The sequence below is a fragment of the Oreochromis niloticus genome, linkage group LG7, assembly GCF_001858045.2.
Source record: "Oreochromis niloticus isolate F11D_XX linkage group LG7, O_niloticus_UMD_NMBU, whole genome shotgun sequence".
NCBI lineage: Eukaryota > Metazoa > Chordata > Actinopteri > Cichliformes > Cichlidae > Oreochromis > Oreochromis niloticus.
In genome coordinates this window covers 6,263,046-6,289,556 of record NC_031972.2, presented here as the reverse complement: position 1 = coordinate 6,289,556, position 26,511 = coordinate 6,263,046, and the positions used below count along the sequence as shown (strand labels likewise).

At 40.9% G+C, this 26,511-nt stretch overlaps 1 protein-coding gene across 6 annotated transcripts in view; it reads left to right on the top strand.

Annotated features, from left to right (window-relative positions):
* The window catches only part of kiaa1549la (KIAA1549-like a), a 125,160-nt gene that overhangs the window by 3,055 nt on the left and 95,594 nt on the right, over positions 1-26,511 (top strand). For all 6 annotated transcript variants that reach the window (XM_025909036.1, XM_025909038.1, XM_013265557.3 and 3 more), the window contains exon 2: positions 453-814. In XM_025909036.1, coding sequence (XP_025764821.1) covers positions 574-814 — 241 coding nt within the window. In that variant the 5' untranslated portion in view covers positions 453-573. The remainder of the gene's footprint in view (positions 1-452; positions 815-26,511) is intronic.

The following is a 26,511-nucleotide window of genomic DNA, read 5'->3' as shown; positions in this document are numbered from 1 at the left end:
CGGACTTATGTTCATTTGAAGCAAGTCCAGACGCTTTTCTTTGCAAACTCCTTTGACTACGATGACCTGGATGACTGAGAACCTTCACAGGCACATTTGAAGCAATGCATTATCAGAATTATCATCTAGTCTTTTTATTGAATCAGCATTGTGGCTGACGGAAAATATTGTTCTCCTATAAACTTTGGCAGCATATAATTCTTGCATTAATCTGGTTCACAGCCTGAAGAATAGCTCGTGTATACAAAGTGCACGCGGTTTTATTTTGAAGAGAACTTGGGTTGATTTCCGGTTCTGTATCTGTGCATTGACACAGCTGCCATCAGATATGGAGAGCGCCTTGCGGACGCAGTAGGGACATCAGACTTCACGCACGCACACAGAAACTGACACAGCCAGACGCGCAAAAGGAGAAAACTAACGCTTCTTTGTTTTTTCGTCGACCTTCACAGCCTCCAGCAGGCTCATGGAGAGCGGAGCCCTGCTTGTCCGAACCGGGGGCAGGTTGATCGGATGCCTTTCATCCCAGCAGCGCCGTTAGATGTTTCCCATTCAGGATTAATTGGTTGACCAATGGCTCCCAAACATGCGCGCCTCTCCAGCAGCGGTGGCCCCGGGGTCGGAGGGGTAAATAAGAAAGAAGACCCCTGCTCTTCCTCCTCGTCGCTATGGATCCTGGATGCGGGGATGGTGGCCGTCTACTCGCCGAGGATCGGGAAGAGGACGCGCGTGCTGAATGGAATGGTGGCCCGGTGGTTTGTGACCATCGGCGCGGCGCTGATGCTGATGATCCAGAGCTCCCTGGCCGCTGACGGTAAGACCCCGATGCTCTGTCTTTACCCTGTCACCGAGAGGAGCCCTGGATTCTTTTTCTAATCACGTAAATAAAGCATAAACCACGCGATCAGCCGCCTGAGTCGCGCTAATGTTTTGAATCCACTATCGAGCTGGCTCCATGAAAACAGTGATGAAGAGCCAGTGGAGAGGAAGACCTAATGAAACTGTTAGACAAGAGACGAGCTGCAAAAGCAGCAGCTATGTTAATGCACCCGGAGGTGTTGTGGCGATTTCTGAAGGGGTTCCTGTTGTTGTTTATACATTTACCGTATTGATTTATTTGTCTGACTGATTTTAAATCTCTTTATTTTGCGTTTGAACCGTCGGTGTAGTGTCACAGAGGCCCTAACCGATGTCACGGCCCCAAACAGGCAGCCGGAGCGCACTGTGGACCGCAGCGCTGCGCTCACCGCGGCCGCTTCTTTGCGTTAAGGAGGAAACTTTTTATTCATTCATGGAAAATTGGGCCCCGAGGTCTTCAGCCTCGATTAAGATCCATAGGGGACGTTTCGTAGTCGGCACAAATGAATAATTTAGGATCTCTTTGTGCTCACAGACATCCGAGGATAAAAAGCAAAAAATAACAGCACCAGTCCTCATTCAGAGAAGCAATAATTAATGCAGGAAGCTGTTACTTTAATACTGACAGCAAAGCCTCAGTGTAATCCTTTGGGATATACATATACTGGAAATTACTGTTTCAGTCCCTTAAGAAGATGCTGTTTCTTTTTCTTAAGGAAATAATTCAGGCCTTAAGTTGGGTCATTTTGTGTCAGAATGCCTTCAATCGCTGACATGTTCCTGGGTTTTGGCTGGAACGACCGCGCAGGCATCACTGCTCGTCTGTTAGTCATGTTTACACTGATTACAGGTTTGATAAAATCTTATAAAAGAAGAGAATTAAATACACAGACACTGACTTTGGATGCATAGCAACAGTAAACCTTGTCTGATAAAGGGAGAAATCTGCAAAGCTGTGATTTAAAAAATTCCCAAACAACACAATTAGAATTTATTTGCTTCAGTCAGGTCCAGTGGAGATGGGAAATAAACAGCCATTTCTTCCAATTTGCAAAACATATTTTCTCATTTAATCAGACTTTTTTTTGAGCTTTCAAATCTTTAAGTCAAGTCTGTTCAGCTGGAATAATCCTCAACACATGTATCAGCTACAGCTGAGATGTAAATGCCTGTGCACAATAAATATTGTTAAAATAAAACACAAATGTGCCAACACACAGCCTGTCTGAACCGCAGTTTATTGTTGGTGCTCACAGCTCCGAGGGTGACATTTGCAAAAATGTCAAATGTCCTGTCGCTTTCCAGGAATAATGAGTCAGTGTGGCCAGCCCCGGTGAAAACGGTATTAAAAATATCTTTTCAAACTTTCAATTAAAGTGACACATGAATAATTATAATAAATATGTCAGCCTTCTGCCAAGATACTGCTACAGTGTACATGCTATCTGGGAAAAGACAGTTTAAAAAAAAAGAAAAAAAAAAGATAAGGAATAAATGAGCTTCAGCTTAGATAAACTCATTCTTCTGAGGTACCAACCATATTACATCAGACAAATACAAAGTGAATATGCTTCTTGTTATAATTAAATGCAGCTGCAAATTTATTTGAACTGTATTATTCATCTGTTCATATTTGCCATTATGGAAAGGGAATAATGTCCCATGAATATTACAATATAAAGTAAGCCTACTGGACACGATGCCAATGTAAAAGCGCCAAATTGCAGTGCAGTGGTGTAATAATGTGAACATTCAGTGCAACGTTTTGGTGCGGTTTCTGTGTTTGAATGGCAGGTTTCCCTGAAATGTTGTGCAACAGCGGGCAACAGGCATGTAGTTGTTATTTCTCTGCTTTAGTGGCTACGTAGGAAGTGTTACACAATTAGTGCCAACATGTATATAAACCCTAATTTTCATTTACATGGCTCAGGACCTAATGAATCAGATGCCATTGGTGCAATGCGTGGGTAACGACAGAGTGCTCAATGCACCTCTGTTTCTGTATTTTGTACAAATGACAACATCCAGGTCTAAAAAGCAAAGGTAGCACTGAAGCACCAAAGACTGCAGTTCCTCTAATGGCCACTTGAGGGTGGCTCCAAAAGTGAGTGGGGAAAAAACTCCTGTGGGAAAATATTAAATACTATCATTAAAATGTGTGTTTTACAGCGCGCTACAAATTCTTTTACAAATAGAACTTGTACATTTAGATATAAAACACATAAAGTTACGGGTACTTTGACAGGTGTGTCAGGAGAAGCACCTGCAGTTAGGTTGGGGTTTTTCGCATATTTTTGTTCTGCAATATTGGTGAGTGAAATTATAATATTATAATAATCTGTTACCCATTTGTTTTTGTGTGTGTATGAATTACAGATCTATAGTTTATGGACATAGCTTGCTAAAAAAAACTCACAAACATTAGCTGATAACTTAGCACCAGTGTTGGTTAAGTTACTTGAAAAAAGTAATCAGTAACTAATTACTGATTGCTCCCCCAAAAAGTATTCCTGTCATTTACTGATTACTTATTTTCAAAAGTAATTAATTACTAAGTTACTTAGTTACTTTTTAAAAACACGATTTACAACCTGAATAGGTGATAAAGCGATAGATCTTTCAGCCCAATTCTACTTTTTCTGCATAATCCATCATACAAAATGTAATCAAATGGAAACGTCTCTTTTTAAAACTTGTTTTATTAGTTTTAATCTTTTAACTTTATGCATCAAGCAAAAATTAAATTATATGCAACATTCTCTGACTGGAAGAAATTTGTTTAACATTTAAACCTATTTTCTGCACATTCCAGCACATAAAATAAAATTTTTTTTTGTGTTTACACTCACTCTTTCAAATAGATGCAAGTAAAACACAGCAGAAAATAAATAAAATCCAAGACTCAGCGGTCCTGTTGCTCTATTTTCACCTGTAAAGCAGGAGTGGGGTAGGTGGAGGTTTGCCCTGGTGCAGGTGTGCTGCAGCGGTCAGTGGAAGAATCCGCGAGTTTCTCTGTGAATTTCCCATTATGTCGTAGCGCACTCGCCACTTGCTTGGAAGTTTAGGGGGTTTTTTGCTGTAAAAAGAAGTTTTCTTCCTACGCACAACGGACACTAATGTTTTTGTCACATTTTATGGAATCAAACTCAAAGTAAGGTCAGTACTTCCACGCTTTAAACGCTGCATGCTACACTCTGTCCCGCACTCGATATATTATCCATTGTTGATCTGCACACAGCTGTTGTCATGAACGTCCCACTCGCTTATGTCACTGTCATGAGACATTCTCGCAAAAAAAATCAGTTTTAGTAACGCAGCGTTCCTACGGGAAAGTAACGGTAATCTAATTACCGTTTTTGCAATAGTAATCCCTTACTTTACTCGTTACTGGAAAAAAGTAATCGGATTACAGTAACGTGCTACAAGTAACGCGTTACTGCCCATCTCTGCTTAGCACTTTACCCTGTTTTCCACATATACAGTTGTTTCTAGCTCCAAAAACCCCTGACAGCAGCAGCCAAATTGTTAACAATGAAATTTCAAAATGCAGCAATGATTGCTAGATGTAATTGCATTTAAATCTCTGATCAAAAAAAATCAACAATTTGTATTATTAAAACCAGCAAAGCCCTAAAAGCTTTTCCTTTTGGAGAGAAAATGGTGACCAGGTTGCTCCGTCTGTGAGCTAGCAATGACATAAAGAAATAGTATGAAGTGTAAATTTGATTTAAAAAAGTACTGCAAATGTATTCAAGCCCCAGTGTATTTTGTGCAGAAGGTGTTTCAGCCTCGCCATCATGGGAATCACGGCAGTGAAAATTGCCTTCAGCTTCTACTTCACAGAGTTTCAAGAAGTTAGACCAGGGGTGGGCAATCTCAGTCCACGAGGGCCGGTGTCCCTGCAGGTTTTAGATGTGTCCTCGAACTAGACTTGCAGTCAAGACCACCTAAACCAAGACTGAGACCAAGACCAAGACAGACAGAGTCAAGACCAAGACAAAGTCGAGACGAGACCGAGAACTAGACAAAAAAGTCTTTAAACTACAGCCAGATGCTGCTTTGTTTACCTGTGTCAGGCATATTTATGTGTTTTTGCTTTCGCACAGCCCTCCTCACCGCTGTCTACTGTCTCACTCACTTACTGAGAGGACATACTCACGCTCCACTTGACTGTTGTCTCTCACCCTCTGTTTTTCACATAATGATATTATCCTATATCCTTGCATGTGATTGGCCACAATATGGAGGGATTGGAGCATAGCTGAGCCACTGTGTGAGAGCTGAGCAACGAAAGGAAATTACATGAGGATTCGGCTCTCGCTCAATGGGAGTCGACTCTTCTGATTCACTACAAAGCACTCTCTAAGCACCGCTCTTAGAGCTGATGCTTTTGCGCATGACACATTATCGAACGTTACGTTGTGTGTCATGGATACTGTTGACTCCAAATCTCCCGACCACTATGTCAATCTGAGACAGCAAGACCGAGACAGTGAGACCAAGACAAGACCGAGAAATCCGAGACCAAGACCAAAGTCTGTCGAGACCAAGACAAGACCAAGACCACGTAAAAGTCTCGAGACCAAGACCGGTCTCGAGACAGCCAACTCTACCTCGAATCAACACAGCTGATTTAAATGGCTAAATTAGCTCCTCAACATGTCCTGAAGTTCTCCAGAGGCCTGGTAACGAACTAATCATGTGATTCAGGTGTGTTGACCCAAGGTGAGATCTAAAACCTGCAGGGACACCGGCCCTCGTGGACTGAGATTGCCCACCCCTGTGTTAGACTATATTGACAGCCTGTGTTCGACAAAGGCCTCAAACAAACCACACAAATCAAACAATCAAACTTAAATTATACGACTATAGGATTTACTGCCATCTTTTATATACAGTGAGTGGTTTTGTCTCACTTCCACAGACATGTTGCCACACCTGCAGCTGACAGTGTTGCTCTAAAGGAGTGACCTGTTCTGGTCTAAGTGCATCAGAAAAGATAACTTCATACGTGTTCATACATATATGGTGATGTTATGGGAGATCAGACGTCTCACATCACTTTATACAAAAAAAACGCAGCACATTCCCTGGCACACTCCTCTCCCTCATTTTTCCCTAAAACGAGTAATTAAAGGACAGGTGTGAATTAATGGAATAGTTTAGTAGCAGCTCTGTCGGCTTGCTGCTGGTTTATATTTGCATAATAATTTAAGCGATTGTCTGACTGACTTGCACACTCAGTGCCATGTAGTTAAAGGAAGATTGTCTCTCTCTCTTCCTCTGTCTCAGTGCCACTTTACCAACCTCACTTCCCGATCAAACTGGAAAATAATGAAATTCGGGCTCGTATTAATAACAAATGCCGCCACTACTCAGGGTGTGATTAGAGGGTAATAAAGAGAGACTGCACCCCTGTGATAGGCACATCTTCATTAGATGCATAAACCTGTTGTTGGGTGAAGATTTGAGAAAATGGAGACGATTGCCAAAGTATTTAGCAAAAGAGTTTATCTGCCCAGTCTCCCCGGTTAAATCAGAGCAAATCGCCCACTCGCTCTGGATGATATATCCTCTTTTATGTCATGCTGCTGTGCCACTTAAGAGTGAGCTGTTCCACAGAATGGCTCAGAGATTTGCCTTTCTCTCTCGTACCTGGTTACTCAAGCCTTTGGCTGTTTCTATTTTTTTTTTTTTTTTTTTTTTTTCCAGAGAGAAAATGTTCCCATTGTATTTTTGTTTTCTGCATTTAGAACAGAAAAAAGATGCTTTGAAGGCTGATGCCCAGCTGGTGTGTGTGTGTGTGTGTGTGTGTGTGTGTGTGTGTGTGTGTGTGTCTCTGCAGGCTCATACAGTATGTGAATGTAGGCGTTTTCTTTAATAGGTCTACAGAGATCTTCATCCTCAGTCAATAGCTGAGATCTATTGGTCCACGTTACCATGGGAACAGATCTGCAGCTAGTACTTTTTCTCACTGTGTGTCTGTGTTTGTCATTCAGGGATTGAAAATAACATCTGAGTAAGTGCCAGGTTAGAGTCTGTTGCCTAATGATCGGCGTCTGATGACACACCAGCGGAGATGAAACGCTTCCCGTGCTGCACTGTTTCAAAATCAACTCAAACCTTCTGCTTCCAGCTGCTAAACATCCGGTTTTCTGGTCATCTGAGTCACTGCATCCTGCTGCTGTTGTTTTCTTAGTGTTTAACATCATATGCGACTGTGAATCTCTTTCACTTCAGGATGCTTCACAAACAGCAACGTGACAGCTGATGTCAGTTAGCTGTGCCTTTTAAACACAAGACAGTTTCATGGACTGAAGGCAGCTTAAGAGATTGGGCTTCATTTGTTCGTTATGGCATTATGATACATATTCCTAACCTTTTTCACAGCAGGGCTTGGTGAATTTTGGTGGCTGTTCCTTTCGCCTTTAGATGGATCTAAGCCAACTCTTGTAAAGTGTGACATCTTCTTAAGAAGATTAAAATCACACACCTTATAATATGGGTTGATTGGCCTGTAGCAGAGTTTTAATTCATAGTATGTGTCAAAGTAACAGATGTGATCAGGATCAGAGTTTTTCCATCAGAATATTACATAGCAGCAACAAAACGACCAGTGTTATTAACTTTACCCATCAGGAGTTTTAATCTGCTTGCTCAGATACAAATATTCAGAAAACGAAAAGCTGCTTGGTAATTTCGGATCTTTAGTAAAACGTCGTATCTTGGTGACTTGGGCATTAGATGGCATGCTTATATTTTTTTTGGTCTATAAATAGCTGAATCAGATAAAGCCCGGAAATCTAATAACCAGGAGCTGGACTGTGAGGAATTGAATGTCTGGCCACAGAGTGATTGATAAATCCTGATGCTGCTGATCATTTATCTGCTGTCATCAATTAAAGCAATCGATTGTGCTGATTACATAGAGGGAAACTGGGCTCCTCCCTGCCTCCTGTGGCTTCAGAGAGAGGAGGAGGAGGAGGAGCTGGCTGAGCACAGAGCCCTCACAATCAGATTAAAAGTTTGTGGTGCTGCAAAGGAAAGACGAGACAGAACGAGAAGGAGCGGGTAATCAGTCGGTCACTTAGTGAGGCTGATTTAAATGTGACTTTAGGTTCAGTGCAATTTCAGCTCAAAGCAAAGAATAGCGTTCAGATGGAGAGACTGCTTTTATGCATACTGCTGCTTCACTTATGTCAGTGAACTTTGCCAGAGCTTTGCAGCCCCGTTACCCACTGTGTAACAATGACACATACTAAATCTGTGGTGGCACTCAATAATAAATAGGATACAATCTATAAATATTTCTGTAGCTTTATCAAATGTGAAAGGAGAACGACTTTACCGTGTGTTCTTCTGCATATGTCAATTTTTAGTACATTTTACTCATAATTGCGGTGAATTCCGCCAGCTTCACAGAGCACTTAAGCTCCGAGCTCGTGTTTAATGCACGGGGAATGTCGGACGCGATACCTCTGAAACTCTGATGACGGCTGACAGATGAGAAGGCTTGCTGCGCTACAACCTGCTCTATTTGATGCCAGTTACTTGGCTTCATAAGGATTCCTGCTCACACACGATCGCTCGGTTCATCCGTTTAGAAACCCTGACAAATCAAATGAACAGCAGCGCTGCACGCTCCAATGTGTCCTCTTCAGCTCTCAAGTAAATAACATTTCCAAGATTCAATCCAAAGAGGTTTGCAAAGGCACAGTTCACTTCTGCTCAATTTATTTGGTGTCAAAGCATGTCTCATAAGAAGTATTAAAAAAGGGGATGTAACCAAACATTGGGGAAATGAAAACCGGTGCTTCAGCAGCTTTGCTCCAAGGGTTTTGAATCCTGTAGTTATAACAAAAGCCATAATCTATAGATAGGGATGTAAGGAGGTCGGAGGGAATGTTTTAGATAGCCTTACACCCAGCTTATTCATAGACTGTATAAAAAAGATGGATGTAGACAGTGTGAAGTTGCAGTTTTACATGGGACTCAAGCTTTTTTAACGCTTCCTGTTGGTTTCATTCTTCCTGGACGGTTGCCACTTGGTTTTACAAGATGGACTTTTGACATGAAAGATGACCATCAACAAAATGTAAAGAAACTCAGCAAAGCCCTTAAAAGCAAATCTGAATTGAATTTTTGACTTTTAGTTCAGCGGTCCAAAACCTTTTTTGCGCCACAGAAAAAGGTTATGTCCAACAATATTTTCACGGACTGGCCTTTAAGGTGTCGTGGATAAATACAACAAAATAAAACCCGTACTGGTACCCAAAAAAAGAAGATTTATTCATAACACATGGGAAAAGACCCAGGGAAACAGAGTTAACGATTAAAAAAACACTAAAAACCCTGGAAACCATGAATTTCACACCTGAGCCTCAACTCTTGGGGCCCGGTACAAAATGACCGGCCCATGGCCTGGGGGTTGGGGACTGCTGTTGTGGATGACAGGTCAATGCTGCAAGAGAGGCTTCCTCCTTTTTTTTTTTTTTTTTTTTTTTTTTGTGTAAAAGCTCTGAAATTAGCTCATAAGTAAAATGAATTTCCATCATTAAGTACCAAAAATGTCCCCTGCTTCCAAACGGGGATAGATAATATTTGAAAACCACTGCAGTGGATGAGTCATGATGACAAGTATGAAAACGGCCATTATTATGTAATTTAAAGATGGTTGCATCGGGTCTACATGGTTGTAAATGAAATCCCAACAGTCCCAGATTGTTCTTGCCAATTTAACTTTAAGTAACATATATGTAGGTTTTTCTTAGCCCAGGTCAAAGCTGACCTTGACCACACTATGAAGGCATGAAATAGGAACAGTATGTAAATGTTAAGGACATCCTCCCTTTGAGCCAACTTTATTGTAAAGGCTGGTGGGTGGGGCTTCTCAGCTCACTGTCAGAGCTGTATGCCCGAGATGACCTTAATAGCAGAGGCTTCGATGTTAATAGTTACTTCAGCCCTTTGCGAGGTATTAGCAGATATTTCATCAAGATGAGTGACAACATTTGGAGCAGAAACCCAACTCGCAACATGGAGGACAGGGCCATCAAGACTCCTCTGGCCTCGAGGAGAAAAGTTTTGAGTTGTAGCTTAAATTAACACTGCTGCTGCTCACGCTCAGGCCCTAGCTGGCTCTCTTTGCATCATAATGAGACAGTAGCTTTTCTCTGCTCTGCCTCCCCCCCCCTGTATCTGAAGGGCTCAGGTGATCAGAGGTGTGGCAGCACATCTAAGAAGAGGATTCTGCCTGCAATGGATCCAAGGCCAAAGATCCTGCATTTGGTCCCAGAGGCTGGAGCGGTGTGGGAGTGGAGGTTGGGTGGGGGAGTGGGGTCACTGCATCATCCGAGCACATGTTCTCAGCATTAAAGCAGCAGTGGTTCATTTTGCATCGCTCTGCTTGGCTGCACTCCATTCTGTGCTTCTCTGATTATGCACTGCTGGAGCTTTTCACACCGACAAGGAGAAAAAAACCCCCTCACAGGAGTAAGTTTGGCTTTCCACACAACGCAGATTTAAACCAGCGCCATGGTCACTAAATCATGAGATTAAAAAGCCAGCAGAGTTTTAAAAACTGATCGCATTATTTTTCAAAGTAAAATGCCAAAATTTGCCAAAATATTTTCTTGTGAGTCATTTTAGATTTTTTATTTATTTTTTTTGTCATTCACGATTATTTTGCACCACTGAGGCTTCTTTTTAGTGCAGGTAGAGTGTGTAGTGATGTGTGCTGTCATGTTAAACGTCTCCTCTGGCTGCGCTGTCATACCTCTTACTGTTGCCAGGCAGAAACGCAGCGCAGCTTCAAGGAAGTGCTGATGAACTCTAATGATATGACTGACGCAGCTCTATTTTAGCTGTGCTCTGGCGAGTGTTTTTGTGACTGTGACCAAGTTAACCAGGCCAAACATCTCTCACAGAGAGTCCTTATCTGATCTGTCCTTCTTTGACACACACATGCACAAACACACATGCAGTGGCACAAAGTCACATTCAGTGCAGAGCATCAGTGTAGCAGACAGCTCCTTTCTGCAGCACTCTGAAGTTAATAATCTATTTCAGGAAAGAGCGCAAGTGTGTGCATGTTCGAGGGAGGAAGAGTGACTTGACATGAGAGAGAGGGGCTTCATAGGCCGACCATAAATATTGCCTCAGCTTGTATATTAAACACATTATGCATGGAAGGACTCTCTCTGAAATCTTATGGGTAGGCAGAAGCTTTTGCAGTTTGTGGTTTGTTTGTTTTTTTGTTTGTTTTTTTTTTTTTTCAAAGTTGGTCTATTCTGCTCATTTTAAGATTCTTTTTTTTAATCCATGTAATCTAGTAGAGTAGCTTTGCTTGATTCAAAGTTCAAAATTATCCTTATGGTGTTTTTGTACTTAGTTCTTTTACTTTACTTTTACAGTTTGTAAGCGTGTAGCTTTTTCCTGTGTGTTGTTGTTTTTTTTCACTTGGGGGGGGAAAAATCCAAGCAATCTCCGAGGGAACCAAAATGTGTCATTACAAACCATGTGAAAATGATCAGACTGCTTAGTGGCCAGAAGTGTATGTGGCGGGAGCAAAAAAAAGTAAACACAGGAAGAAGGTTCTGGACTGTTAGAGACTCCGGAGGATTTACTCAACTTCTTACATCTGTGGTACTGTGCCACATCCCAGACTGTAAAATATATGTGCCTACGGGGAGATGCTTAGCTGAAACTTGCAACGTACAACATACACCATAACCAAAACCCCATTAGAGTTCGTTAGGAACCAGACTGAGACCACGTCCTCCAAAGGGTCTCGGTGCGGTTGTTTTGGTCCGCACACAAATGTGACTAATGTGTTCACATCTGACCTTGGTGCAGCCCTTTATATTAGGGATAGCAGCAGTCACTAACATCATGCAAAGCTAAGAGTAGAAAAATTGCTTGAAGCCTGAGCATCTGTCTCCGGGATTATTTGCAGCCCCAACTGGTTCCCTCACATGGTTGCCTGAGCCTCGTTCTGCCGGCTTTTGTTTGTTCCTGTGAAAAGGAAGATCAAACAGCTTTATAATTTACATAAATCACATTTCAAACAATAATCAAAACTAGTAATAAAAGATCAGCAACTTATATCTTCTAACAATAGAATATATAGAAAAAGCCTGAAAAGTTGGATCATAAGAAGAAATGTCTTGTTGCTTAAAAACAAGCCTTTTTGCACTGATTTAAGTTATTTCATCTTCTCTGGATTTTACACCTCTTTACAATAGAGACATCTGTGTGATCATGCAGCGTGCTTATCATGCTTCCTCCTTGTGGTCATGTGATGTGGGACAGGTTCTGCATATTGATTGCCTCGTGCTGCGTAATGCATCTCTGCAGCGTGTGTAGTAAGAGACGACAACTGTTAACTGGTCAGTTTCCCCAAATTACACATACATCCAACATGTGTGTGTCTGTAACTTTAAGAGATCAAGAAGCCACCTGAGGGCTAAAAAAATGAAGCCAACTCAAAAAATGAGCCAGTAGTAGTCGGTACTGTAGCACTTAGAGCACAAACCTCCAGCAAGGCAGCTCACAAGACAGTATTTACTTTTAAGGAAATAGGAATTTGTGATAGGGAGAGAGAGAGAGAGAGAGAGATATAGATAGATAGATAGATAGATAGATAGATAGATTATCTATCTATCTATCTATCTATCTATCTAGTTTTCTTAATTCTTTTTGGAGGTGCTTTTAGATGTTTGTGGTGAAAAATGAAACAAAAAATCAGGTGAATCAGTAGCATGAGAGATGTTTACTTGGATTACACAAACACTATATAGGAGTATGTAATGGACAATAAGTATTGATTTGTCAATAAGGAGACCTGGATAACTAGTAGCTCTTTCTCTTTGTTTTGACACATTTTAGGGTCAATTTGAAACAAAGGCAGTTGTAACATATATCATTCCCTATGTGCCTGTCTGCTCTCAGTACAAACAAAGACGGTAAGAAACAGTTTTAAATAGCATTATCACTGACCTTTAGATAAATCGGTTGACTTTGGAGGAGAGGTCAGAGGTCAAATGTGACATGATATTTGAAATCTGTACATGTTACTTTCTACATGCTGACAATACACACCACATTTGTGAGAATCACAGTTTCTAAGTTAGAAGCCTTTGTGTCAGCTTTCGACAAAATTTTACAGAATTAAGTCAAAACCTTTCCAGTTATCATGTTTGCAGACAGAATGATGACTTGCATGCAAACACCACTAAAAATATTACCTCCCTTATCGGAGGTAATATGCTTGTATGCTAATCATACCTCACCTTCTTGTTGCCATGTGGTGCTTGTTAGATTTTTGGGTCCGACACCTATTACATTTTTAAAACACTTGCTTCTCTGTGGAAACTGGGCTGAGAGTTAACACTGCTTACAAACTATTAGAGGAGCTTGTAGCATCCTGCACACTCAGGTGTTAAAATGTCCTTGAACATCAAAGGGAAGGGCGTGAGGTGAGTATAACAAACATTTGCAAGCAATCTGATGGACATGGTTCACAACTGAGTAAATTTAGAAAATGATCCAAATATGAAATGTCAGTCAGTATTTCATACCTCAAATGAAACTAATGGATTTTTTTGTCCCCAGATCCCATTTCTGATTTCCAAGGTCAGGAAATTAATTTAGTAAAAGTAGCCAGAGAGAAATATTGAGTGCTGGTGGAGGTTTACTTCTTTAGGGGTTTTGTATAGCAGCATGATTGAACTGATCAAAATAAAACACATGTGGCGTGACCCCATCAACCGCCGAGTTTCATGAGGTCTCGAAGCCTTGTACATGCAACAAATAGATAAAACTGCCTCTCGATGGAGAGCACACCCTGCTGAAGAGATGAAAGGGAAGTGCTGAGATTGGAAATTTCCCCCCCCTGGACTTGGCAGCAGACAAGTATGGAAACAGGTTTTTTTAAATATCAAGTGATGGTAGAGAAAACATCAAATCTGGGCAGACAGAGGGAATGACGCCGGCTGATGGCCTCACTCGATTTAGCTTGTGAGGGAAATGTGACACAGCGTGACACCACCGTCATTAGCAGCACTGTCATCATTAGGACTGTAATGATCATCTAATGAAAATAAGAATGAAAAGCAAAAGATTTAACTCGTGTGCAAAAGGTAGAAAGTGAAGAAACGATCTGACATCTACTTTTAGAGTCAGCCTCAGGGCTTGTTAACAAGATTTATTTTCCGTCACTAAAATGAAATGTACAAACTACTTTGCTTTTGTCCACGCTCCCTGCTGTTCCTGTAAGGATATTATGCAACCAGACTGATTGTGGAGTGTGCCTTCAAAGGCCTCTGTGTTTTTCCGCCGTTACCCACTCCATCGTCTTCATGTTTGTTTGCTTTTCTGTTTAAAATCAACTGCGCAGAAAATGCAATCCAGCTTGTGATATCCGTGAGAAATCAATTTGTTCAGATAAACTAGTACAGTATTTATTTTTTTAGCAAGTTGTTGACGAGCTGCTTGTACTGCAGGAGGTTGTTTCAGGCTCCAAACCGTCAGACGGGCAGGGATTTATTCTGCTGTAGCAACTGAAAAAGGGAAAAAATGGGGAGAGAGGAAACAAAGCGGGCGAAAGAATGAAAATTTAATCAGCCTGTGCTTCTTAAGGATTGACTGGGAGAGGGCTGGATTTATAGCTGCTTGGCCTTCCCTCTTTCAACTCACCATGTATCACTCCAGCTGCTCACCTCCCTCCTATCACTCACTCACTTCTGTGCGTGTGTGTTTGTGTGTACATGCAAGGGCCTTTCCATTTGTGTTTCTGATGTGTCATTTGGCCTTGAAGCCAATGATGTGTATGTAGCAGCCACATTTTGTTCATGTCTAAGGATGCCGTTCTGCCCTTTAGTAAGCTTCATTCACTTCAGCTGTTGTCTGAGCAATCCTGGAAAAGTGGCCGTACAGAACAATAACGTACTTTTGTATTTGTGGCCAAAGTCCATCTGGCAAAGATATTCACCGTGTTAATTGTTGAGATCTGGAGTTTCCAGCCAAAAGAAAAGGGTGGTCAGCTGACAGATGTTAAGGAAACCTCCCAGTTCGCCAAACCTGTTTAGATGATAAATTGAGGGCACAACGCTTACCCAAACTTTTATATTGCAAACATCCATCACAGTTTAATTCAGTTCAGTTTTATTTATATAACAACAGTCATTTCAGTGCACTTTGTATTGTACGTTAGATCCTGAAATATTAAAGAAAGAACCCCATTTGGTGCCCTATAAACAAACATTTGGCAACAGTGGGGAGAAAGAACTCCCTTTGAGAATCAGGACAAGAATCAGGAACTGCCCTCAGACCATGTGTATGTACAAATGATGAAAATGTAAACACATACACGCAGGATGCAAATAGTAATTCAAATCAGTTCAACTCAATTCAGTTCAGGTGTATTTATATATTGCCAAATGAGAATTACAGTTGCCCCTAAAGGCAGTTAATACTGTAAAGTAAAGACCCTACAATAATTCAGGCAAAACCCCAACAACCAAATGAGCCCATTTGAGCAAGCATTTGGTGATATTGGGAAGGAAAAACTCCCTTTTAACAGGAACAAACCTCTGGCAGAAACAGGCTCAACGAGGAGCAGCCAAGAATGAAAATCTCCCTCCACTTTGTACCGCATTTTTGTCTGGAGATTAAAGATCAAATACATCCACTGCACACTCCTGCATTACACCAGCAACAGACATTATCTTGCAAATATAGTGTGAAATGATCTAAAAGTGATAAATAAGCCATTTCCCCTATCATAACACAAAATATAGGTTCCTTTTTAAATAACGTTTTTTGGCATATCAATAATATTTGGAATCTTCTTTGAATGAACACTTATTTTTTTTAACATTAAAAAGCAGTATATATGACATTCAGTGTGAGGGGCTTAGCCTGAATGTACCTGAAGTTTCTTGTTACATAATCTCATATTTATAGGATTACATTTTTTATTTTATTTTTTTCTGTTTCCATGGCAATGTTTGAAATATTCTCTTTGGTCATATGTGACGAGAATACGAAGATGCACATAAACAGTGTCCTGAAGTTGACCTGAGCCTCTGGTCTGTTGTCTCTTATGTAAATAGCTAAATTTAAGTGCCTTCAACACGGGGATCAAAACTGTTTGGACATCATATTAAAAAAATACTATACATTCCTCCGCATGTATCAAAAGCAACTTCATTTCAACAATTGGCTGCAATTAGGGGAATCCATTTCCACACGGCAGCTCGTTTTCTTCATTATGCGTGCCTGGTGAACCGAACTTGGATTGCTGTGTAAACGGAACAATTGCTCTCGATGACAAAGGTAATTGTTCCCTCTGGGTAAATCAAAGTCAAACCGCACGGCTCTGACCCCAGTGCACACTCTGCTATCTGTTTACCAGCCTCAAGAAAAAAATCTACATAAAATATTCATAACTGTGCATAATCAGACATGCTGTTCAAGACCTAGTTTAGGTGTTAGCGAGCTGTAAGGTCTCAACAACCCAGATTAGATTCCAGTTTCGTGAGCAGGGAATATTTAAAAACCAGTGCTCCCGCTGGTTCGGATGGCTTTATGAAGATCAGAGGTTAGTTAGCAGCAGGCATTATGAAACCAGCGCCTCGCTGTGAGCACTGAGATCCTTGTGATTAAAGGAGAAACCAGTGCAGCACCATATCTTTGGTTTGTGTGTTTTGCACTTTAGGATTAAAGTAAAGTGCCGTCATTCAGACTAGTGCTCTAATCACTTTTTAGGGACTTTAGACGTCTGTTCAGTCTTCTTAACTGGCAAACTGTTAGCGATGATGTTGAACTCTGCTCTGGGTGTCTGTGTAATATGGTTCAGACCGTTACATAACAAGTGATGACTAATTAGCGCACAATTTATTCTCTTTCTGCAGCTCTTTGAAAGATACAAGATTTTCATTTCATCAACGCCATCATCGCCTCATCATAGCTGGGTGGAAGCACTGACTGATAGGAGTTAGGTTAAGGATAATGATGAGGACACTTAATCAGATTAATGTCTTATTTCCACAGCCGGTAATGAAATGGCACTCTGTGCTCACACCATATGTGTTTTATGCACTCACACGGATACTAGTGTGCCACCACAGGGGACACAATAAGGGCAAACGCACATCAGGTGCTCCAATCGGAAGCACTCAGCTCACTCATTGGCTTGCTCAAAGTCACATGGTACATCTTGCAGCAGCTTGGGCTTGTTTTCATTTCATTTTCCTTTTTTTTAAAAAAAAAAAAAAAAAAAAAAAAAACCCAGTATAAAATCAATACAGCTTTACACACAAACACTCACACTGATGCTTTTTGAACATTGCGTGCCTGTGTGTGAGTCTGTACACAAAGTACCAAGACAGTCCACTATGATTACGTGTTTGTGTAAGTGTGCGCATGTGAGCGTGTATGAGTGTGCACTTGTGTGGCGACAGAAGTGCGTCATGTGTTCTGTTTTGAGTATACTTCAGTTAATAGGAATTTATAAGCAAATTAGAGCTCCCTCATCGAGTGTGTGCGTGTCACACTACAAAGAGGCTTGTCCTCTTTTCTGACGTTCCTCAGAGGAAATGGTTGTCTTTAACAATTTGACAGTTCTCACATGTGTGGGTTTTTTTTTTTTTTGGTTTTTTTTTTTGTGCTTAGTTGTCGAAGGCTTGACAGCTGTGTGAAAACACAACTTGATGAGATTTTCAGCTAGAAACTGGAACAAAAATGAAAGCAAAGCGGTGTAAAAGTGAGATGAGCTTACAGTAATATGTTGTTTGGAAGTTTTATGTGACACACTGTTTTTGTGTTGTTCACACAGAAGCACACACTGCAGTTTGGATATTTGAACATGCAATCTAAGTAGAGCCATGTTGTTATGATCTCTTACAATTCACTTCCAGCTGTTCTAGCTATTTATTGTCTTATTAATTAGGAAACATCTTCTGTAAACGATACAAAATCTCAGTAATATCAATATAATATAATATTATTGTTGTGATACATGTAAAAGTGACACGATTTTGATATTTCATTTTAAATACCTGAGTTTTTCTAAATATATCCCAGAACAACATCCCCAGTTATGTACTTGAATTTCCTATTAACATCACACCGTCACAAAACAAGTTTTCAGTCAAACTTGAAGTTCCACTGTTTGAGTCTCTGTATTTATCAGGCAAAATCAAAGCCTCTGCCACCGCGGAGCAGAACGGAGACTCTCAGACTCTTTTATTGCTGTGTGGCTTTTATATTGTCGTTCTGATTCAATAAAAGTAGATTGTATATTCCCCTAGTGACAGTTCTCTGCTCCAAAAAACAGACGCTACCTAATCTATCAGTCTGGCTCTCCATTTTACCTTTACCAGGGTTTAAAATTGAAATCTAAAAATAAAAATAATTGGTGTGTGTGGGGGGGGGCACTAAAAGCCTCTAAGAGGTATTTTTGGGGGTGGCCAATGACCCGAGTGTACTACTGGGACTCATGCCCTGCTGTTCTCCTGGATTCATCAGACACTGTCACTCGTAGCTTGGAGATGTGCAGCTGCAATTTTTCAGTTCGACTTGAACATTTTTAAAAAGCACAGCTGTTGTACTTTGTGCAGAATTCATAAATAGAGCCAATGTTAACTTCAACAATAGTGAAGAGCCATAAATAACAGCGACAGTTGAGCACTGTTGCTTGACGACATGAAGGTTGCAGGTTCAAACCTGCCTGGGGTGTTTCTGTGTAACGTTTGCATGTTCTGCCTGTGGCTGCATAAAGCAGAATCTATTTATATTTTTTGTTCAATAATAAATACCAGTGGAGTCTGCTTTTGTCTCATCTAGATCACTTCCCACTGCGGTTCAGTAGAAGCACTAGAGTTGGCACTTTGTGTGGGTGGAGATGATTTCCCACCAGTGACCATTCCTAGCACCAGATTTAAATCTAAGTAAAGTAGGCACTGCTATGCTCTGTCAGATGGGCAGGAATGGTTCCATAAAACCTCTCAAGTGCTGGCTGGTAAAAGCTTCATTAGTTAGAAGCTTCACATATAATAAACTGATATATTAAGCTTGTTGTCAAAAACCAGCTTAATCCAGCAGTTGTGGAGCATTCAATCGAGGCTATGTTTCTTCCTTTAACTGTAACATTTAGTCTTGTTTTAACTCTATTTTGATCTCCACAAACATTTGGTAAAATTGTGGCTTTTTAAACTCAGCATTAAGCTCGCCCTCTTGTACCTTCAGAACCATTCGCCAGAGATTTTGGTCCATATTGACATGATAGCATCACACAGTTGCTGTTGATTTGTCGACTGCTCGTCCATGATGCAAATTTTCTATTCCACCACATCCCAAAGTGGCTCTGTTGGATTGAGATCAGATGATTGTGGAGGTTGTCTGAGTGCCTACAATCTGAATGTTGCTGCAAAAAATGAAAAACACTCCTCTGTATCTAATTTTGGTGAATCTGTGCAAACTGTAGATCGTCTACTGTTAAAATAGACTGTATACATTAGATGGACATAGCCACAATGATAGTTTGGCATTTCAGTTTGTTTGTTGTTTTTTTTTTTTTTTGTTTTTTTTTTTAAACTCTGTGTGAGCATATATACACAACAAGGTACACTAGCTACCGTTGGCTAACACTTGCACTAGTGACTAGCTTTGTTAGGAAGATCTATGCCTAATGTTATGGTATCAAGTGAGATTAAATTTTAATCTTTTGCAAAAATTGAGCACAACTGAATGGAAAACAAGGCAAGATTGCACCAACCAAGTTTTATGATTTAAGTTATTTTACAGATTTAAAAATCTTACTCTCAGAAAACTAATAGAGTCCATCCATCCATTCGCTTCTGCTCATCCTTTTCAGGGTCGCGGGGGGCGCTGGAGCCTATCCCAGCTGTCATAGGGCGAGAGGCGGGGTACACCCTGGACAGGTCGCCAGTCTGTCGCAGGGCCAACACACAGGGACAGACAACCATTCACGCTCACATTCACACCTAGTGACAATTTGGATTATCCAATTAACCTATCCCCTCAAACTGCATGTCTTTGGACGGTGGGAGGAAGCCGGAGTACCCGGAGGGAACCCACGCAAACACGGGGAGAACATGCAAACTCCACACAGAAAGACCCCGGCCTGATGGTGGAATTGAACTCAAGACCTTTTTGCTGTGCGGCAACAGTGCTAACCACCGTGCCACCGTGCTGCCACTAATAGAGTCATAACTGCGTATTTGTCTGTTTTGAAATGGTTGACAGTTGCTTTGCTGAGCCTAAGGTATTTGTCCCACTGCCTGAAAATACACCTTCAGAGGATGCACAGATGTGAGGAGGGCTGACCCATGATGCACTGGACTTCTCTTTTCTTCTTAGTTAATGTTTATTTTGGTGCCCTGCTTTTAAACCAGTTATTTGATTCTCGTCTCTTTTATGTCAAAAATGTGCTCATTAAAAATCCTCCCTATGTTCTATACCAAGTTACATTTCTAAGACCTTTTCATGCAGCTCTAGCCTTCTGCTTTAATTATGGTTGTTTACACTTTGGTTGTTAAGTTGCATTTGCTTTAATCCATTAAAAAAATCTAAATCATGGCCTGCTGGGATTGTGATAAATTTATCTGCAATGCCTTGTTGCCTGACAGATTTATTGTTACCCAGCAGTAGATTGGCTTCACATGCTTTACAGTTCTACTGCGAGATCGTTGGCTAGATCCAAATGTGTGCCTCATATCTGTCCTGGTATTTTATTGGCTCCCTGTTTGTTTTAAAAGAGACCATAAATTTCTGCACAGACTTTAGATTTATTAAAACTCCTTCCTTTTGGGTTGAGGTTGATGAGGCTGATTTAATCTCTTCAAAAAGCAAGAAAAATTCGTATCTTTAGTGTTTCTGCGACAAGGTGAAGACATCTATCCATCTTATACACACTCCCACTACACAAACACGCACTCATATGCACGTTTCCACGGTGATTCGTCATCACAGACTTGCTGTCACGCCAGCGAGGCCTCAGCAGCAGCAGGTTGGCTGCGGGAAATGAAGCGAGAGATGGGATCTGAACTGGCGTCTATACGTGTGTGTGTGTGTGTGTGTGTGTGTGTGTGTTTGCGTAAATTTGGGTGTGTTCGGACTCTTCTGTCTGCACTCCTGTCGGGACTCAGTGGACCTATTTTCCAAGTTTGTCTGCAGCGGTGTGTGTCACAGCTTGTTTGTGTGTTGTGCGGTGACATCAGGGTTTCTGTGCGCTTGTCTGTGGTTCAGCTTTGGGTGTGTTTGTCTGGATGTGTTATTGTTTCTGTCACTGTTTGCGTAGCTCTGTGTGTGTTTGTGCAAGGGTAAATGGACTTAGGCAGATGATGTAATACTTTTTGTCCCCTTGTGTGTTGCTTCACATAAGCTAATGGCTTTGGAGTTCTGTGTGTGTGTGTGTGTGTGTGTGTGTGTGTGTGTGTGTGTGTGTGTTTCTGTTTCTGTTTCTGTGGGGGAATTTCATTGGATGCATCTTGTCAAAAACAGACAGGAAGGTGCTCAGCTTAGTAAAACCATAATCCTTAATTGTTTAAAGTGCAGCACCGAAGCAAAGAATCGGTGTAGAACAATGTTTCTGGTTTATTCTTACACAACTGGACTCGGTGGGACACTGAATGTTAGAGATGGATTTTACCATGTTTGATCATTTCTGGTGCCAAAGTGTTTTGTTCTGAAAATATAGAAAACTATTTTTCCGAATCCCTTTTAGCTTTTTTTTCTTTCTGTATCTCTAATACATACCGTGCAGTGCAGCATTCCCACATGCCATGTAGAAAGATGAATTTATGGAGTGGTTTAGAGCACACTGGATAACAAAGAATCAATTGACCTCTGCTGCTCCCATTTTCTAAGGTAATATGAGCAACATTTCCTTGATGCCACAGTACGGTATTGTAAAAGACGAGAGCTTTTTAGCTGTGAGAACATTACATTCAAAATGAACCTGTCTCTTAAGATGAAATAATATTGGAATAATAAAAGTGGGACGCTTTGACGGATCAGCCAGCCTTTCGCTCTTGCTTCTGTGCGTTTGTGCTTGTGGTGGTATGGATTCTGCGTTTATTCCCAATGCGAGTATGGGTAACCTGACATAGCAGGAGCTGATCCTCGGTGAGCAGCAGTGTTCTTATCTCCATTGGCCGATGGCATGTTTTTGCATCTTTTGGTTGTAAAATCCTGCAAAACAAACAAGAACCTCTTTGTTCTTATGCTGCATGCATGAGTGATTTCTTCCTTTTTCCACACCTTAACGACTACAGAATTTATCTGGTAGTAAAATTTGTCTGAAAGGTTTCCCTGATGCATTCTTCCTCTGACTTTAAGTCTAGTAGCTGGAAACCATGGCAACATCAAAATTATTGCAACCAAGGGCAGTGAACGTGCAAACTTTCATCTTTGAAATGGTTGCTTCAAAATCACAACCCAGGTCTTCTACTACATGCAACTGGTTGCAGAATCGGGGGGGGGAAAAACCCCCCACTCATTTTTCATGGTTGTGATAACAGCATTCATACCAATGAGTCAAAAATGCACTATTTTCTTACTTATATTATTAAATTCTCTTTTTTACCATTTTATTTTTACGTTAATTTATTTCTTGTTTTAATTTTAAATAGTCTTGATCAAAAATTATGTCAAGTTTTTTTTAAATGTGACTTTTATTAGGTAGTAAACAGACATTTACGTCTTCTATTAATTATTCTATAACAAATTAACATTGCAGTAGGGACATATTTGGGGTCTTTTATCTTGCTAAGGACACGCAGACTGGAGGAGCCTGGGTTCCAGCAGCAACCTTCTAGTTAGTGGTAAACCTGAATGACAGTGACCCTATGATTGCCTGAATATCACAGCAGAAATGTTAGAATGACATGCAGTGAAATAACCAAGGTCTCATCTTCTAAGGGGGTTATAGCGTATGTGGTATGTGTGGGTTTGGCTTGTTTCATAGAAATTCTCTTTAAATCCACACCTGAAACTGAATATGGGTAGATAAGAAAATGGTCTTGAATCCATTCTTTAATTGTGCTGAAAATATCAGGTGTACTCTGATATGGTGCTTATAATAGTAAAGTCAAACGTATTCCGCTTTTAAAAATTTGCCCTGGCCTTCTCGGGGCTTGTGTCCAGAATCACAGTGCTATAATCTCCCTGCTTCGTGGTCAGAATCACATTTGAATAGGAGGCAATGTTTGCTTTGGTTCTTCAAAATCCGAATATGCTCAATGCAAGTGTGAAGGCCCCCACTGTGTCCAGGATTACCATATGTATACAAAGACGATCAAACTGGCAGACAGTGATTTGTGAGCCTCTGTGCATGTCTGAGATGGTGGTAATGCCCACAGGAAGACTCTGCACGTCTCCAGAAACCAATGAATAGCAACAAGTAAAAGTTTTGGGGGGGGGGGTTTTGTCTGTAGATGTGAAAATGGAAAAAAATACAGCTTTATAATAAAATATTAACCAAAAACAGCTACAATAAATAAGCCTAGACCTTTAAGTGTCCAGAATAGGATGGATTTAGCTTTATGCCCACTCTCCACTGACTTAACATAAAGGTTGTAGTAATATATTTGACAGTAGAAATGACTTCATGCTATACAAGCTATCCACATTTGCTGAGAATATTGAATGCTGCTCCATCTTTACACAGAATAGGAACTTATTGTAATGCATGAAGAATTTGTGTGCAACATTTGGTCTGTTTTAAGCTCAGTTTTGATTTCCAACAACTGCTAAACACAATATGTCATCAAGCTCGCCACTAACTTTGCTCTGAGACATTAGCGTCGGCTGATTTGAAGCTTTAAGTCTGACATTATGATCGTCACTGTTTTGGTTTTCTTTAAAACTGGATGTGACCACATGTGTTGAGAAGGGTAGCACTGGGTAGTTAGCAGTATAATTTAATGATGTCGGTGGCTTCTTTATGAAGCTCTTTTTTTTTTTTATGTGTTAAAAAACATTTCCACATTAAATTTCACAACACTACACACTGTGGGTAATTTTTCATCAATGTCTGCAGAATGTTGGCAGACTTATGTTAACTGTGCATGAGGGGCTCAAAATGTGTGCGATAGAGACCACATGCACTTGAGGATTTGACAGTGGGACTTAGCGGGAAGGCGCTTCAAAGTCTGCGGGTGTGGAGATTGGGACTGTCATATTCCATACAGTATTTAGGTCAGCTTCATCATAAAGGAGTCAGTGAAGGAAGGAAATTGTAATTCAGTGTCTGCCTTAAATCAGCGGCTATTTCTTCAGTTGATCTTGCCTCATCTTTTACGTCACGTTTCATTTTATATACAGCTAAGCTAATTATATAGAGCACAATAAATTACAATAATTTGTACAAATCCTGAAAGTTCCTTTCTTCAGTAGCCTATTTAAGCAGTACGACAAAGCCGACAGCAAAGTCAGCTTTTGAAAGTGCTTCACTGTGGTGACAATGATTCTGCTGTAGGAACAAATACCTGTAGAAATGTACAATGCTAAAAGCCTATTGATCTCTACTTTTGTCACCTGGTGAAAATAAGCTTTAGCCCTCTTGGTTGGGGTTGGCATGCAATCCCAGAGGCAGGGGCGGATCTAGAGAAATTTTCTTAGGGTGGCAAGAGGGTGGCAAAGAAATCAAATGGGGTGGCAAAATCAAGGCTTTTTTTTCCAAACACACATGCAGGTGGTTACATATGGTTAAAATGATTCAAATGCAGTAAGTATACACGTTTTTCATATAAATATAGTCTATAACTTAATTATTGTCTGTAGCCCACATAATTACACACTTTAGTTACATAAAACATGTGAGTTTTGATGTTATGTACTGTATAGCCTGTATAATAAATAAATATGTAGCCCAATAAGTATAAAATCCAGAAAGCTACACAACATGGGGCGGTTCATTTACAAACACAAGTCTAACTTAAGTTTCACACTGTTTTTTATTAGAAAACAATCACATTGTTACAGCTTAAATTACACAAAATGTCAGAAATCTGCACTGTCATGAACAAAAATTTTAACCTAATTTTTCATGATTTGTTGGATTAACCCACTGAGGTCTGAAATACAACCGGCCATTTTTGACTCCTTTTGAGTTTACGTTTGTATTTCACCCTCAAATTGTTTCATTTTATTTTTTTCACCTTGCCTTGTTTGGTATCATTCTTTTAAGCTCAACTGAATTTAGTTGTTTTTTTTCACTGACATACTGCATTAGTACTACTATTACTATTAATAGTACTATGACTGATCTGAAATCACACAAAGAACTTTAAACCCTAGTAGTATTTTTTTTTTTTTTTAACTGTTTAAAAAAAAAAAACAGACATGTTGAGTAAATTTTTATAACTTCAAATGCAAATATAAATTGTACATTTTGTAAACATACACAACTATTTATCTAAAAATGCAGCCAATACACCTGCTGCATTTTCATTTTGTACAACCATTTAAAAATATTAGTAAAACTAAAATGAGAGAACAATCAGGTTTCGCTATATATATATATATATATATATATATATATATATGAAAATATGAGAGAGACCGCTAGGAAAGCTGCAACCACCAAGTACCTGCAGGGGGTCAGGCAAGTCCTGAGGAGTCAGCTGAACGGTAAGAACAAGATCCGGGCCATCAACACCTACGCCCTGCCCGTGATCAGGTACCCTGCTGGGGTAATAGGCTGGCCAAAGGAGGAGATAGAAGCCACTGACATAAAGACAAGAAAGCTCCTTACCATGCATGGAGGGTTTCACCCCAAGTCCAGCACCCTGAGGCTGTACGCTAAGCGGAAGGAAGGGGGCCGGGGACTGGTGAGTGTCAGCACCACAGTCCAGGATGAGACAAGAAACATCCACGAATACATCACGAAGATGGCCCCAACTGACAACGTGCTCAGTGAATACCTCAGGCAGCAGAAACCCAAGAAAGAGGAGGAAGGCGAGGAACCATCATGGAAGGACAGGCCCCTGCACGGTATGTACCACCGGCAGATAGAGGTGGTGGCTGATATCCAGAAATCCTACCAGTGGCTGGACAAAGCTGGACTGAAAGACAGCACAGAGGCACTAATCATGGCAGCACAAGAACAAGCTCTGAGCACAAGATCCATAGAGGCTGGGGTCTATCACACCAGGCAAGACCCCAGGTGCAGGCTGTGTAAAGATGCCCCAGAGACAATCCAGCACATAACAGCAGGGTGCAAGATGCTAGCAGGCAAGGCATACATGGAACGCCATAACCAAGTGGCCGGCATAGTGTACAGGAACATCTGTGCCGAGTATAACCTGGAAGTCCCGAGGTCAAAATGGGAGATTCCCCCAAGGGTGATGGAGAATGACCGAGCTAAGATCCTGTGGGACTTCCAGATGCAGACGGACAAAATGGTGGTGGCTAACCAACCGGACATAGTGGTGGTAGACAAACAGAAGAAGACGGCTGTAGTGATCGATGTAGCGGTTCCGAATGACAGCAATATCAGGAAGAAGGAACACGAGAAGCTGGAGAAATACCAAGGGCTCAGAGAAGAGCTCGAGAGGATGTGGAGGGTGAAGGTAACGGTGGTCCCCGTGGTAATCGGAGCACTAGGTGCGGTGACTCCCAAGCTAG